At 34.7% G+C, this 14,525-nt stretch overlaps 1 protein-coding gene across 1 annotated transcript; it reads right to left on the reverse strand.

The window, feature by feature from the left end:
• Window positions 1–84: 84 nt before the first annotated feature.
• On the reverse strand, window positions 85–14,475 carry LOC137391978 (proliferation-associated protein 2G4-like). Its single transcript, XM_068078559.1, has 10 exons — window positions 14,366–14,475; window positions 13,027–13,155; window positions 10,585–10,690; window positions 4,949–5,120; window positions 4,657–4,790; window positions 3,830–3,990; window positions 3,653–3,704; window positions 3,452–3,546; window positions 654–781; window positions 85–495 (listed from the first exon to the last, which is right to left on the reverse strand). Exons 1-10 carry the CDS (start codon window positions 14,448–14,450, stop codon window positions 391–393), a joined length of 1,167 nt encoding a protein of 388 aa, XP_067934660.1. The 5' UTR covers window positions 14,451–14,475; the 3' UTR covers window positions 85–390.
• Between the last annotated feature and the right edge of the window lie 50 nt (window positions 14,476–14,525).

Here is a 14,525-nt window from a genome sequence, read left to right on the forward strand (position 1 = left end):
ATAGAACCTCTAAATTTCATCCGATGAACATAAATAGGCTGCTTACACTGGTATGTTTGAACAGCAAATTGAAAAGAACTTACATGCTAATACTAATTGATCTTGTATTGACTTAAAGATAACAGATGACATGACATTTCAGTATAGTGCAAAGAGATCATGAGGTAAATGGTTGGGGTGGGACTGATTACACACGAACAGTTCAAAGAACAAGACAGAATCTCAACTAGAATATAGAAAATTTCAGTCGCACTTGACGAAAAGAAATAAAAGAACTGACATTTGTCAGCCGGTGTTACAATCGATTGAAGCACCATACCAAGCAACCTGGCCCCACATAAGTAAACCCAGTCACACTCATGATTCAGCTCCCTAAAACGCTACAAACACTTAAGACTCGGCAGCGGCGGCAGCCACTTCAGCTTGAGCCTCTCCCGATTTCTTTTTATTCTTTCGTCTATTCGACTTGGAGCTAATAGGCTGTGCCAAGAGTGTCTGTAAGGTGGAAATACAGAGTAAACAAGAAAAATTGTATGACCCTGATGACTGACAATATGGCTGGTTTTTATTTAGCATAACATTAAAAAGAATTTTCGCAAACAGTATTATCCCGAACTCTTAGTTTGTCCTACAGCACCGTTACTTTAACTTACCTTTAGTTCTTCATCCTCGATTTTATGTTCACTTTCAAAGAGTGACAAGTCCATTGGTAGTCCTGTAATCTTCATCGGACCATTAGGCATCATAAGAACAGTGAATTTTAACTGTGCTACAACCTCACCTGCAGAATAATTTTGTTAGCTGCAGATGTGTTTTCATCTTGAAGGAACATGTAAGACTTGAATGCAAAACAAGAGCTTCATCGGCGACACAACCTGTTGCTTGGACTCAATTTTAATAACACCTTGGAGAAAAGAAATATCGCCTAGCAAACGGTGAACTTGAAAGAAAGACTAAAGCCGAAGTGATGTGAAGAGCGGCATGACACGAAAAGGGATGTGTTATAAATTGCAGTGAAAAACAGATAGCCAAATTATTAATATTTTTAGATGTTTGAGATGACTGATGAATAATACTACCATGATCCACATCAATGAGACCCAAAGGTACTTTAAAAAAATTAAGTTTTACACAACACACAGAAAATAAACAAATTGTGAAAAGCATAATATCCAAATGGCTTCCAAATAACTTATTTGTTTAGCGCAAAATACAATATGGAAAAGAAAAAGTTGACAGAGAATCTAACAAGGGAAACAGCTAAACAAACCCCATTTATATTTTAATAACCTTTTGGATTGCTACAACACCCCTTATGTTTACTATGTTTCATGTGTGTTATGCTTTAGCTGAGCAATATAAATAAAGAGAATGCATAACGGAACACATTGTAAACTGTAAATATTAACCAAGTAACTAGGGGATCGGAGTTAACCTGTGTCCACAAGAACATAACTATACATTGTTGCAAGATCCAATTTAATTTTTTCACTACATCAATATCTGACAAAGACTAATATTTGACAATGGTACTTATAAGTGCTGATGTCAAATAAGCAAGTCAACAAATGTGTTGCAGTCTTGCAGAATGAGTTTGCACTTTTTTTTGCTCCTTACTACGGTGAGCAACAACTCAAACATGCTCCAAGTTGGAAGAGATAGCTATTACGAAGAGTTACGGCATTATTATTAGAAATAGAACAATTGCTGTCACCAGTACTTAATAGAGAATGATCAGAAGTCATGGTTATGAATCATAGATCTATGATTTGTGAAGCCTCAGTAAATGTAATGCATATGACACTGCTGGTCATTGCGAAGAAATTGCGATAAAAAGTTAATGTTTTTGCATAGTGAAACTCAGCTTAATCTAGGCTGTAAACATGTTTTCCGTCAGCTCAAACGCCAGCTGATTGCATTCTTTCATTCAAGTACAGACAAGATAAGATAATGAATTAACTAATCAGTAATCAGAAATGTTTTTTAATAAACCTATTAAAGCTGCGCTATACAGATCTTGAACAAAGGCAAGCATGTGCAGCATTGTTGTTTTACATGTTCAGACATTGACAAAACTGCACTTACACTAATAATATCGAACAAAGACCGACCTTTGGCTGACAAAGCTGCCTTTTTACCATTATACACAATCACGTTCTGATTTAGACAAGAATTTAACAATTCAACCTTCTTGCTGCCGAAATTCGATTTCCAAGCCAAAGAAAAAACTATTTTCCACAAAACATATTAGACTGTTTTATTTTTACTATATCGATTGTGTTCCTCTCAAAGTTTTGAGAAAAAGCGAGCAACTTTGGGCAAAGCGATATTTATTTTGCCTGAACCAATGGTTTTTTGAATGTATTTTTATATGTCGAAGCAAAAGAATGAGTCAAACAAGAGACTACTTTGACAAGCTAGACCGAAAAAATTTGTACTTATCTCAATCTATACTTTTAGAGTTTCGAGAAAAAAATGAGCTACTTTGGGCACAGCAATATTTATTATGCCTGCATCAATGGTTGGTTTTAAAACCAGCTTTTGTATACATTGAAGCATCAGGTCGAGTCAAACAGAGCAATCTGTAAGGAAGAAAAGTAAAGCATCAACTATGTTTTTGGAGAATGTTTTTCTCAAAAAGGCTAATTTATATTGATGTAAACTAGTCATTATTAGTAGCATTTTGTAAAGAAAGTATCATTTTATGTATAGTTCATGAAGATCAAACAAATGGTTTTTGAGCAAAGACTAAAATAGTGAGTGCAAAAATGACCTTTTTTTAAAAATTAATTCGTCCACAGGAGGGAAAACGCTGAGAATAAACTCGCTCAGCAAAGGGTTAAAATTAAAAGACTTTCAGTAAAAGGTAACTTTACCCTTGAAATTAATACTTGATAAAATTCTTATACTATGACAATGATATTACATTCACCATTTCTTGACGGTAAGAATACCTTTACCCGAAATTTAATAATTGACAAGCAAATCAAAGCTTGAGTTTCCCTAGTTATTAATGACTGTTAAAAACTGTCACACATTGAGTATAAAAAAGCAATATACACCTTAAACTTTATGAAACTAGTTTAATACATCATTTCAACAATGCTAGATACGGGTTATTTACACGTATTTTACGTTTTACATAAAGTAAATTTCTTATAATGTAATGATTCTGAACAGATTATTTACATTGTAGAAGTGTGTCGATTGTATTGCCCAATTGGAATTTGCTAATGATTAATCTAAGGAGAGAAGGTACACAGCATTCGCAACTCAGATTATAACTTTCAAATGAGATTCGTGTGAATCGGTAATTATCTCATACGGTACGACGACAGGATATGTGTCAAAAAGTTCTTTATAGCCATGATAATAGAACGCCGCACTTTTATGAACCTATGCAATATTTTGACTATCAATAAAAAGGATAGACTACAGAAAAGATTTTTACCTTCCTTTTCAAATAGAACAGGAAATGGTTCAACAACTGTATGTTTAACACATTCGACTACACCCATCTTGGCTTTGGACTCATCAGCGAATGCCCTACAAAACCATAACTCAAAACTTGTTCAATCAATACAGATTAAATCTGTAGGAGTTATAAGAACTACGAATTATGAACATGAATAGAATGAGTTTAACGGCTTACCTCAAAGTGAAAGGCATTGTGTTAAAATTATTTTCTGCTTCACTGAGAAACGCTAAAAAAAAACACAGAAAAAATTTAAATTTTAATAAAACTTTGCTGAAACAACAACGATGACTGCAATAAGATCAAATCGATGAAAATCGCTGACATAAAAATTTAGTAACAAAAGATCGGCACCTCTGGATGCTTTCATCTTGAGCTGATATATCAGATCTGGTTTTCTTTTATATATTGTAGTACGAGTGTCCCTTTCCTTGGCCTTCCCTTCACCAGAGCTCACCAAAATATCCACTGCATACACTTCGTGAACATCAAATTCACATTTTGGATGATCTTTTCTGTACAAGAGACATTGGTATACCAGATATTCATATTTTAAAGATGTTTGAGCATGCTACATATTTTATCAGCTCACAGAATAAAACAAGGATATAATTGAAATTGTATACATTTGTGATTATCTGAGACATGGTCTTAAATTAAAATCCAAGTACTCCGGATTCATTAAGATATGTTAGAGGCTGATTATAACTCTGAGATACCTTGGAGAGTGAGCATTATGATGCCACAGGTAAAGGTCATCAACATTGATCTTTCTCACAAATAGTAAAAAAAACGTCAAACGTCTGTCTATATTGCGAATAGAGCAAAACAGCGACAGCTGTAAAGAAGCGATTTTAATGCGAAAAATACATAAACCACAAAATGATAGCCTTTTTGACCAACTTTTTCCTACTGTCTATAAAAACGCCTTCGTCCCGTACTGACACTTAGAAATGTACCACTGGTTTAATGAATCCGGTTTGAAGGCGGAAGTTCTTCACTGTAAGAAGCCTGGTACATTTGATTATGATTTTAGTAAATGAGCTTTGGTTCTGGCAAACTGTACAAGCTTTTCGACAGGGTTACATGTGTGCTACTACTAATTATACACCAGTTTAGATCATGACAATCAGATCATATATGAATGTTATAATTGAACCATTACTTCACCGAACAGTCACCTTTGCGCATCTGATGGGTTCAAGATAATGGCTTTTTCTCCATCGATCCTGTGCTGTTGCAACTGGTGAGAAAGCATTCCTTCAACTGGTTTACAGCTAAACTCTTCGACAACCTTCTGTATAGTATCTGTAACCTACATACATGCAATAATCATGTACTTAATTGAACAAAGAAGACATCTGACTGAATAAATGCAATATCATTAGCATACACCCTTACCAAGCGAAACAACATGAAGGATGACATGCATATATGCATAGACATACATATAATCACTGTACTCATACTCACAAGGTAATTTTCATTGCCTCCCTTGAGTAGCCTAAGAGCAGCTTCAGCTGCATGATGAGCTGCCAAAATGGCATCCGCATTCCTACCTGTCACTTTGTTAGATGCACTAGCTCCGACAACCAGTGAATGAGCAACAACCGCAATGAATCCATCGAGATGAGCTCCCAAATCACTATAACAAAATGTTATATCAGAGCAAACATAACGCTATAATGAAAACCAAACTTACATAGTTGCAGTGAAGCAATTTGAATGTGACGAGTAAAATTGAAAACCTATTACAGTAATACTTCAACTTACGAGTGCTCCAACGTACGAGAAACTTGAGATACGAGCCAGCTTTTAAGCAAGTTTTAGCACTAACATACGAGCCATGTTTGAGATACGAGCACTTGAGTCAGTTGCCAAGTATGCCGGAGGTGTTTTATGAGAGCAGCATCACTCTGTATTTTTCAACTGCTCAGGTTATACTGTTATACCGTGTTTTTGTGCGCGACTTTCTGTGCAGAATTATGTGAATTAAACGTACTGTGCGTAGACCAAAAGTTTGCCAGTAAAATGAAAGATAATACAAAGAAAAAGCAAATGATAACAATTGATATTAAACGAAAAAATATTGAAAAATATGCGAAATGTGTATGCGTGACTGAGCTAGCTCGGCAATATATGACAGAAATACAGAAATTCATAATTATCAAACAGAAGGATTATATTCAGGGCATTTAGTTCGCAAAAGGACTAACAATAGTTTCTAAACGGTGCCGCGATCTTCACGACCGCTGATGGCATTGGACAAACAATTGGCCGGTGACAGCGTAACTGAAACGATGCTATGTGAAAAGGCCGACGCTATTTATCCAAACTGTTTAATAGACATTCGGACAAGCTGGCTAGTGGTCGTGCATTAACCATTTGTGACGACACCTGTGTTCGTCCTAATCGCAACATGTTGCAAGGGCGACAAAGGCAAACGTCCTTAGTTAGGTTTATTTTAAAACGGCCGGCTAGTCGTGAAAGCGAAAAAAAAAGAAAAATTTCTCGCTAACCAGCGAGAAACTTCAAACTATGAACACCGAAGAAATTTTAATTACGTTTAGTTGAAAATGAAAGTTTGCTTTTAGGTTTGCTTCTAAGTTTGTCTTTTAACACTTTGATAAAATCCAAATTTATCAAAGTCAAATGTTGTAACGATGGATAACTTATATCTCCCTCCCTGGCAAATGCGAGTGTTAACTCCTATTGTATGTATTTAATTTTACATTTTAATTAATCACATGTTCTTGCATTATTTTTTATTTGTTGCTTTTTGAAAGCATGTAGTACGTAAGGACAATAACCAACATGTTCTTTCTGTTACAATATCTTGTTTTGAGTGTTTTATTTGCTTTTTTTAGAGTATGGAAACCAATCAATATATATTTAATTGTTCTATATATAAATAAATTGCACCAACATGCGAGTAAATTGACATACGAGCTCAGTCTCGGAACGCATTAAGCTCGTAAGTTGAAGTATGACTACAATTTAACATAAGAAAACAATTCTCCATAGTTGATGATTATACATTTTAAGAGTTGGGTAGAGTCAAGATGAAATCTTTTTAAAAACTAAACTTTGGAGCCAAAAATGACAAATATTAACGGATATGCATTTAAATGTCAGTTAAGAAATGCATTATTTGCTTATACAGTACACTCTCAAGACCCGATTACCCTGATATACGATGTTTTTACCTTACCAAATGGAACGTGATGATTTTTTTCACATCAGCATATGAATCTTATTTCACTATACGAATTCAACAACATTTTCGCCTGAGTTCAAATTTGGGAGCCAGTGCTTATTATGCACACAGAAATACAAAACATTTCTCAATGCCTGAAAGAGACACGATGACCGCTTTCTCTTAGTGCAGCAATTTGTGTGTGTAAAAGGTAACAATCTTTTTAAAACCAGTAAAGTTGGAGTTGCGATCCCTTGAAACAAAAGATCAGTGATCAGACAAGTTCTTTTGACCTGTTATAAAAAATCTGCTTTATTACGAAAACGGAGTTGTTCGGGCTTCCTTGCTGAACTAGGTTGAAAAAAGTTCCGATGAGATCGGCAAAAACAATATTGAAAACGAAGACAGAAAATAATGCACACAGGTAATAAATTTTAGCGATAAAAAGTTGAATATCAGTAGAATAGTTACAAATACATACTAAAACTTAGCTGCGTCTGTTTACTAAGCTAGACTTATTAAAGTGAATTCCAAGATTATGTTATACATCTGTCTGTCATGAAAGTAAAAACTCTCTACGGTACGTAATGCACATAACAACGTTACATTTTAATGCAGATCACAAACAATGAATACACTAAATATACTAAAGTTATTTAGTTATTGTTAAATATGCTAAATTTCAATATGTACAGTACTTATATTAAATTTTGACAATTTTTACCAGGGGGTGTTTGCATTGTATAATTACTATGGTTTCTATACCCCTACATACGATTTTTTCACCATATGATGCCAGCCTTGAAAGAGATTAAAATGGTATCCCGAGGGTGCACTGCATTACCTAATTAGCATATTGTTAAAGGTTGACTTGCAACAAAATTCACATTACAGTTATTTGGTATCAAAAGATTCACCATGTCTTACTCTGTTGTGTTGTAGGTGCCAAATATGTGGAAGTGTGATTACAAGCTTTTAGAAGCTCAAAAACAAAAAGCCGCCATAAATTGGAATCTGTATATTTCTCTGACGTCGTCATTACTGTTTGGTTATTGTCTTGTCACGTGATGTTCTCACATGAATTGAAAGGCCAATAAAAAGCTCAATTTAAAACTTATCGTAGCACTAGTTTATGACAAACACTTCGGGTTTTACCGAAGACCTCGTATCAAATATAGATGCTCGCTACTTTACAGTTTCGTTTCGGCTTGTTCTAATCGGCAAGTCGTAATCTGATCATGTGACCCAATACTTCGCAAATAATTTCTGCAGCACTTATCGGTTATTACAGGTGACCAACAGGCTCGTCATGATTATCAGACAATGATATGTACTCCTTCGAGCTAATGTTAAAAAATTAAACGAATTTTCACGGTAAGTTATAAGATATCACTGCTAAAAGTGACAGCGTGACAATGACGATAAAATAGACGCGTAAGATCAATAGACATAGTTTTATTGAATGCGTGAAGTATATTTGTGAAAATATTTCGACGAATAAGGTTGCATGAAAGTGTAACCAGAAACCATTTAACACAGCTATGTCACATTTGAGCCGTTGTGGAAAGAGAATCCAAACTACGACGGTCTCGTGTGGCTGCGATTAACTGTTCGTTTTTTTAGCTTTTAAGAGCTTGTAATAACATTCCCATATATTTTGCACCTACAACACAACAGAGTAAGACATGGTGAATCTTATGATACCAAATAACTGTAATGTGAACTTTGTTGCAAGTCAACCTTTAAACATTATTCATTTTCCTATCACTGTTATTATTACTTGATTAGTTTCCAATCTTTATTATTAATATTATTCTTTTATTCAACCATTTTTGGCAGACATTGTTCTAATAAAATTTCAACTACAAAATACTATGATATTCTGTCACATTTTTTAGTATCGTCGTATTCAAAGAATTGATGGAAAGTTTCTGGTGGGACAGTAACCTTTTTATACTCACACATTTTTATGCAAGAATTGCTACTATTAATTCAACATATTCATGAATTTTATTTTGTTTTATCAGTTTGTATTAATTGTATCATTACCAATTAATACAAATTTAATACAATTAAATTTAATTGTAATTTACTTTAATCAATTTAATACAATCATTAATTAATCACATTTTCACATATTTTGCACCTACAACACAACAGAGTAAGACATGGTGAATCTTTTGATATCAAATAACGGTAATGTGAATTTTGTTGCAAGTCAACCTTTACAAGGGGTTGTCATATGAAGCTCAAGCCTGGTTCAAGCAAGGCCGGATCGCAGGGCAGTGAAATGGGAACCTATGTGCTGAGTACGGCAAGAAGTCAACACAAGAGTTCAGCGCTGTTCAACTTTCGTAAGGAGTCACAAGCAAAACATTCCTGAAATGCGCTGTACAGATGGAAGATTAGCACTTTCAAAACGGTATCGCGAACGGCCATTTTTATATGATAATCAGAGACGCAGTTTTATGTGAACACTCGCCGAATACCCGACATTGCGTAGGTATTAAAAAACAGCTTATAAATAGTTGTAGGTAATGTAGTTTCCTGCCATTTGCCATCAAACTGGCACATTGTCAAAGACAAATTTAAGCGCACTACTAACCGTATTGCTGAACTTACATATATGAGCCGTGAGCGCTAGCTTTAGTCATTTTGCGTAACACAGAATCCTATGCCTATTGTTACCGAGATAATGACTCATATCGCCTCAGAATTCAATGCATCTGGCGTAGCTTAGCGATATTTGCCTGGCGGATGAGAGGTTCTGATATCAACTTCAGTATGAAACGGATATTTCATTCAAAAAAATTTTAATAGCTACAGCTGGACAAACTAAAACACACAAATTTTGAGACTTATATAGATAAGCTGCCAAGCGACCAAAGAGTTTTGCTGAGCGAGATTACCGTGGGAGTCTTGCAGCTGAAATGGGAACCAGGTTTTACAAATCAAACTTGAAAATACAGTGCACCTCGGCCATACCACATTAAATCATTTTAGTGTTGGCATTGTAAGATTAAAATGTCGTAAAAAAACCTCTAGTAATTATCTAATGCAAACACAACATGGTAAAGACATGAAAATTTTATATACGTACTGTACTTATTAAAAACTCGTAAAAAAATAATATATTAACATTAGTAACTATAGCTAACTTATAGTTAACCTAGTAACTCTAGCTTCGTTGCCATGGTACTCATTTTCTTACTTCTTCCTTGAACATATTTATTAAACTTAGGACCCATGGCTAACGAATTACTGTTATATATTGTAGTTGTATACGTATAATAAATTAAAGTTCGTAGTAAATGGTAAAATGCACAATAAATTTTCACTTTTCACAAATTTTCGTTTCACTCAGGCAATATCGAGCATTTACGAAACACGAAGAATGCTGACCCGAGAGAGATCAAGCACCATATCTCTTTGATGGGTTGTGGGAGGGATTTCGACGAATAGCATATCGGCATTTCCGTTAATCCGAGGTATTCAGCACACCGACTGCCAAATTTAAAATTCAAGAAGAATTTTTGTTGATATTGTACGGCAAAAAAAGAGCTTGTATGATGGAAAAACATCATGCTCCACATTGTAAGGCGAAAAAACATCATGTTCCACATTGTAAAGCGAAAAAACTGTTCAACAGGGACTTCGTAACCACGAGGCGCACTGTAACTTGCATTGTTTACAATTGACTATCAACAGCTGCTGCTGAAAGTACAAAAAGAAATGAGTGTTGAATACTACTGTTTATATAAACCTTGAAAAGTACTGTATCATGACTACGATGTTGCGCAGTTGAGAGGATTAATCTGTGAATAAGCAATCCTGCAAGGGATTACTGAACACGGAAGACTCTAAAATATCTCCAATTAAGCAACTAAAAAGACTATGTAACTGTATGACATACATTTTAACAAGATCCCCGTCTTTGAGAACAGCATCCGACTCTGTCTTCAGAGGTGAATAATGGCAGACACAGTTGTTAACAGATATACTGGTGGGGAATGCAATGCCTACAACATAACTCGATATGACAAGGACCTTTACCATCTTCAGCTTACAGTGATCCACTACCACTTTACTATTCAACTTTTACAATCTTAATGGTTTGTGGATATTTCAACAGCAAATCTATTGTGTACGACACGAAGAATAAAATCAAGCTCGACATAAATTTGACAGTCGAGAAGGCAAGCTATGAAGTATGAATGATACTCGCACACAAGAAACTAGGCAGGAAACAAATATAGCTGGCATAACCAAATGTTGCGCAAAGGTTACACGAGCGAAGGTCATTCACAAGATATTGTTTGGGCTACGTGATTTGACTGAAGCATCACAGTAACAAGTCAATCTCAGCTAGAACTGCCCTGATTCTGGTATCGGCACTGAGATTGAGGTTAAGAACCTGGATCAGCTGATCATTTTTTAAGTCTGAAACCTTCTACAGGTCTACTATCAAGCAAGTAATAGTAATTTGGCAAGCCACATTCAAGTTACCATCAATCACCTTATTATTTGCTTCAAGCCCATTGCTTGATCAACGCAGTGGATTAATTTTCTTTTTTTGCTTAGGATGTAAATAATAGGTGTTGTATTTTGCATTTACGACAAAAAATTTATTTTAGCAAATCACGAACAAGTATGGATGCAGTGTAATCCTTCTAATTACTAGCATCACGAAACTAATTTGATCAAAAGTTGGCTCCTCTCTTGACAATAGTTTGTTTCCTGATTTTGATTGTGTTGTACAACTAATTTGTTTCTTTCTACTATTATATTTATACATTGAATATATTATATATAATCACCTTCGAGATTATTTACTGAAATAGTTCGGTGTAAACTATATTGTGAAGTTTACTTGAAAAACACTGTTTTTATTTCGATTTAGGAGCCAATATGAGCAAGCAATCTATTTATTTTTAATGATATACAGTAAAAATAAACTGTACTACCAATAGTATTGTGTAGTGACAGAAGAAATTAATCACAGAGGGAGTTGTAACAGCAATTATCAATTAAAAAAACTGACTAATTTTGTTTGAGTTTTCCAGTACATGCAGTCTTTAAATGTATGTTTCTTTCTTTAATAAATACGAACAGATGAGTGCATTTACATTTTCTGCAACAAAATAAACACTTACCTATGCAGCACACGAGATCTTGATCAGTACCTGAATCGGCGTAGTTTACAATAAGAATCGGTAAATCTAATCTCAAACATCGCTTTTAGGCAAAGCAACAAGGTTTTACAACACACAAATGGAGGGTTGACACTAGGGTTGCACGATAGCTTGATAGTCGATTTCGATAGTTGTCTTTCTCAATATGAATATGTTGCCTACTTTTAGCCTATCGACACATCCGAAACAAATATATCGTTATCGAATAATAAAAAAGTAATATAACCCGATAGTTATCGCCCTCGGATAGCTCAAACACATGGTTAACTCGAACGGTTTTTTGACCAATGGCTACTACGACGGTTGTTATCGCTTTAGAATATCACTTTATTCCAAGCCATAGAGACAAACCTCAACTTTTAGTAGTTCTCAGAAGTCGTTATTACCATCGGCAAAATATTTTCGTTGACGACTTTTCTAAAGGTTTGCAAAAAATCAAATTTTGCCAATCATCCGCTTAGCGATGGCCCTCCGAAAGCTAAGAAAAGTGAGCTAACCTTCGAATAGGTTAGAAAATTGGCAAACGTGATCTTGATTAAAACAATTATATACATCCCTCTGTATATCATTGGTTAAAACGCTCAAAAAAGATGATTTTTCTTCTGAGCATTTCAACAGCGATCAAGTTTGGCTAGTTTTAATCTGAAAACGTTCTGGCAATGACTCACTTCAAACAACAAACCAATCTCAAGTGATAGAAAAGTCTCTATACTTTCTGATAATTTTTTTAAAACGATACACTAGAAGCCTTTTAATTTGCAACAAGCCATCTATGCGTTTGATTTATATATAGTTTGTATATGTACATTTATCTACTAATAAATACATGGACTTGTGACAGTGCTCTAATAACTGGAACGCTCTAATAACTGGAACACCTTTTCCTATTCCTTCCCACAATCCTCGATCTTTTCAGGCACGATAATTCGATAGTTTTACCAGCTGCTAAGTCACTCGATAACTATCAGTGAACTCTGTCGGCTCATTGATAATTCGATACTATCGCTATCGGTGGGACAACTCCAACGATAGTCGATAACACCTTTTCAAACAACAAATGCCATCCTAGTTGACACTACAGTTGTTAAGCTGCAGTCAGCATGGCGAGTAATCATTGTACTTAATCTAAAACCTTAGGATCAATGAAAACTTGTTTCACATACCTTTTTTAACTTCTTTATCTTTGCGGTAAATCTTGCTAGTCCCATCAGACAGTTTTTCATCACCAAAAACACACAAATCTAACACTTTTGCCCCACTAATGCATTTATCAGCAACCTCCTTTATGACTCCTAAAACATAGTATTAAATAAAGAGCCATTGACTAATTTAGTCAATGAAGGCAACAGCTAAGACCAATAAAAGACTTCTAGACACACTATTTATATTTAAGTTAAGTTTAAGTTATTTACAATAGAAATTGACAGGAATATCAAAGACAACAATTTTGTTAGCATCTGTCTTGCAAATACTTCGGATATCAGTTGTTACCAGACAGATGTTTATTTTATTCCTATTTATTTCTATAATCTAGCTGTATATAACAAAAATAAATTTTTTGCATTCAATGTCAATCCGGCTGCAGAACTAAGATAAGTGCAAAAATTGTGATAATGTTATATTTATATCACCTAATAATGTGTTAGCTATGATGTTGCTAGTGCTTTTATTAGAAAATCTTCTAGTGAAATCTGCGATGCTTTGGTTGAATAGAAAAAAGCAATATGGTATATTTTGCTGATGCTGGTGGCAATAGCAAAGATGTTGGAGAGATACAGGGTTAATGATTTGGAAAGTCTTCTTACAAAGCTTGCAATGACTAGTAACTTTTTAACCACATATACGATGCTAATGAAGAACCCAATAAATGATTTCAACAACATTATCTTCTTAATGCAATCAATGCAGCATCATTATGGGAGCAAGTACTTGGAGTAAAGAATATTTCAAATGTTACCGAAGACTGAACTAACCAAGACTTTTGCCATCTAATATTTAAATTTAAAGATATGTTGCATACCGTTACATGGCCAATAAATTCAATTTATTCTAATAAGCTTGATTAACATTGCAACAACCAATCACTAAATTTGCGTTCCGGGCGGTCGTAGCAGTAGACAATATAAATAACGACCCAGCGCGACACAACAAATACTCTCCAATACTATTACTAAAAATAGTGCACCGGTAAGTACATTAGCCGCTTGACGAAGGAGCAGCTGGCCAAGTTGCAATTCAATGTTCTCTATCGTCTATTTATGAGATGTAGTTAATGAAGGCCCACTCGATCATTCTGTGAGTAAAAACTAAAAAATAAACATTGTGTCAAAACTAAGGAGTATCATTCTTAGTACTTTTTTACCACGGAACGGTCAACCAGATAAAAAAAGCCTATAATTTTTGCCTATAAAGGTTCTGCATTTCAAAAAGAATACTTAACGCCAACTATTTAATCAGTTACAATTATTACGGCAAACGATACATACAGATAAAATAACTTACTATTGACAATCTCTGCAACCATTTTGTACTTCGTTACGACTACATCTTGAGCAATAGTTTGTTCTTCTTCTTCCCGCTCCGCCATTGTTTCGCTTCACGTGGTATGAAAGAAAATTTTTTTAGTTAAGTTGCACGAAAATGAACAGTATCCGGTTATCAA

Source organism: Watersipora subatra, chromosome 3 (genome assembly GCF_963576615.1).
Source record: "Watersipora subatra chromosome 3, tzWatSuba1.1, whole genome shotgun sequence".
Classification (NCBI taxonomy): domain Eukaryota; kingdom Metazoa; phylum Bryozoa; class Gymnolaemata; order Cheilostomatida; family Watersiporidae; genus Watersipora; species Watersipora subatra.

Bases quoted from the DNA above. Each gene is read 5' to 3' on its own strand.
- LOC137391978 (XM_068078559.1), bottom strand. From the start codon at position 14,450: ATGGCGGAGCGGGAAGAAGAAGAACAAACTATTGCTCAAGATGTAGTC. The intron at 13,156-14,365 runs GTAAGTTATTTT...ACTATGTTTTAG, and splicing joins GGTTGCAGAGATTGTCAATA to GAGTCATAAAGGAGGTTGCT. The intron at 3,705-3,829 runs GTGCCGATCTTT...GTTTTTTTTTAG, and splicing joins CAAGATGAAAGCATCCAGAG to CGTTTCTCAGTGAAGCAGAA.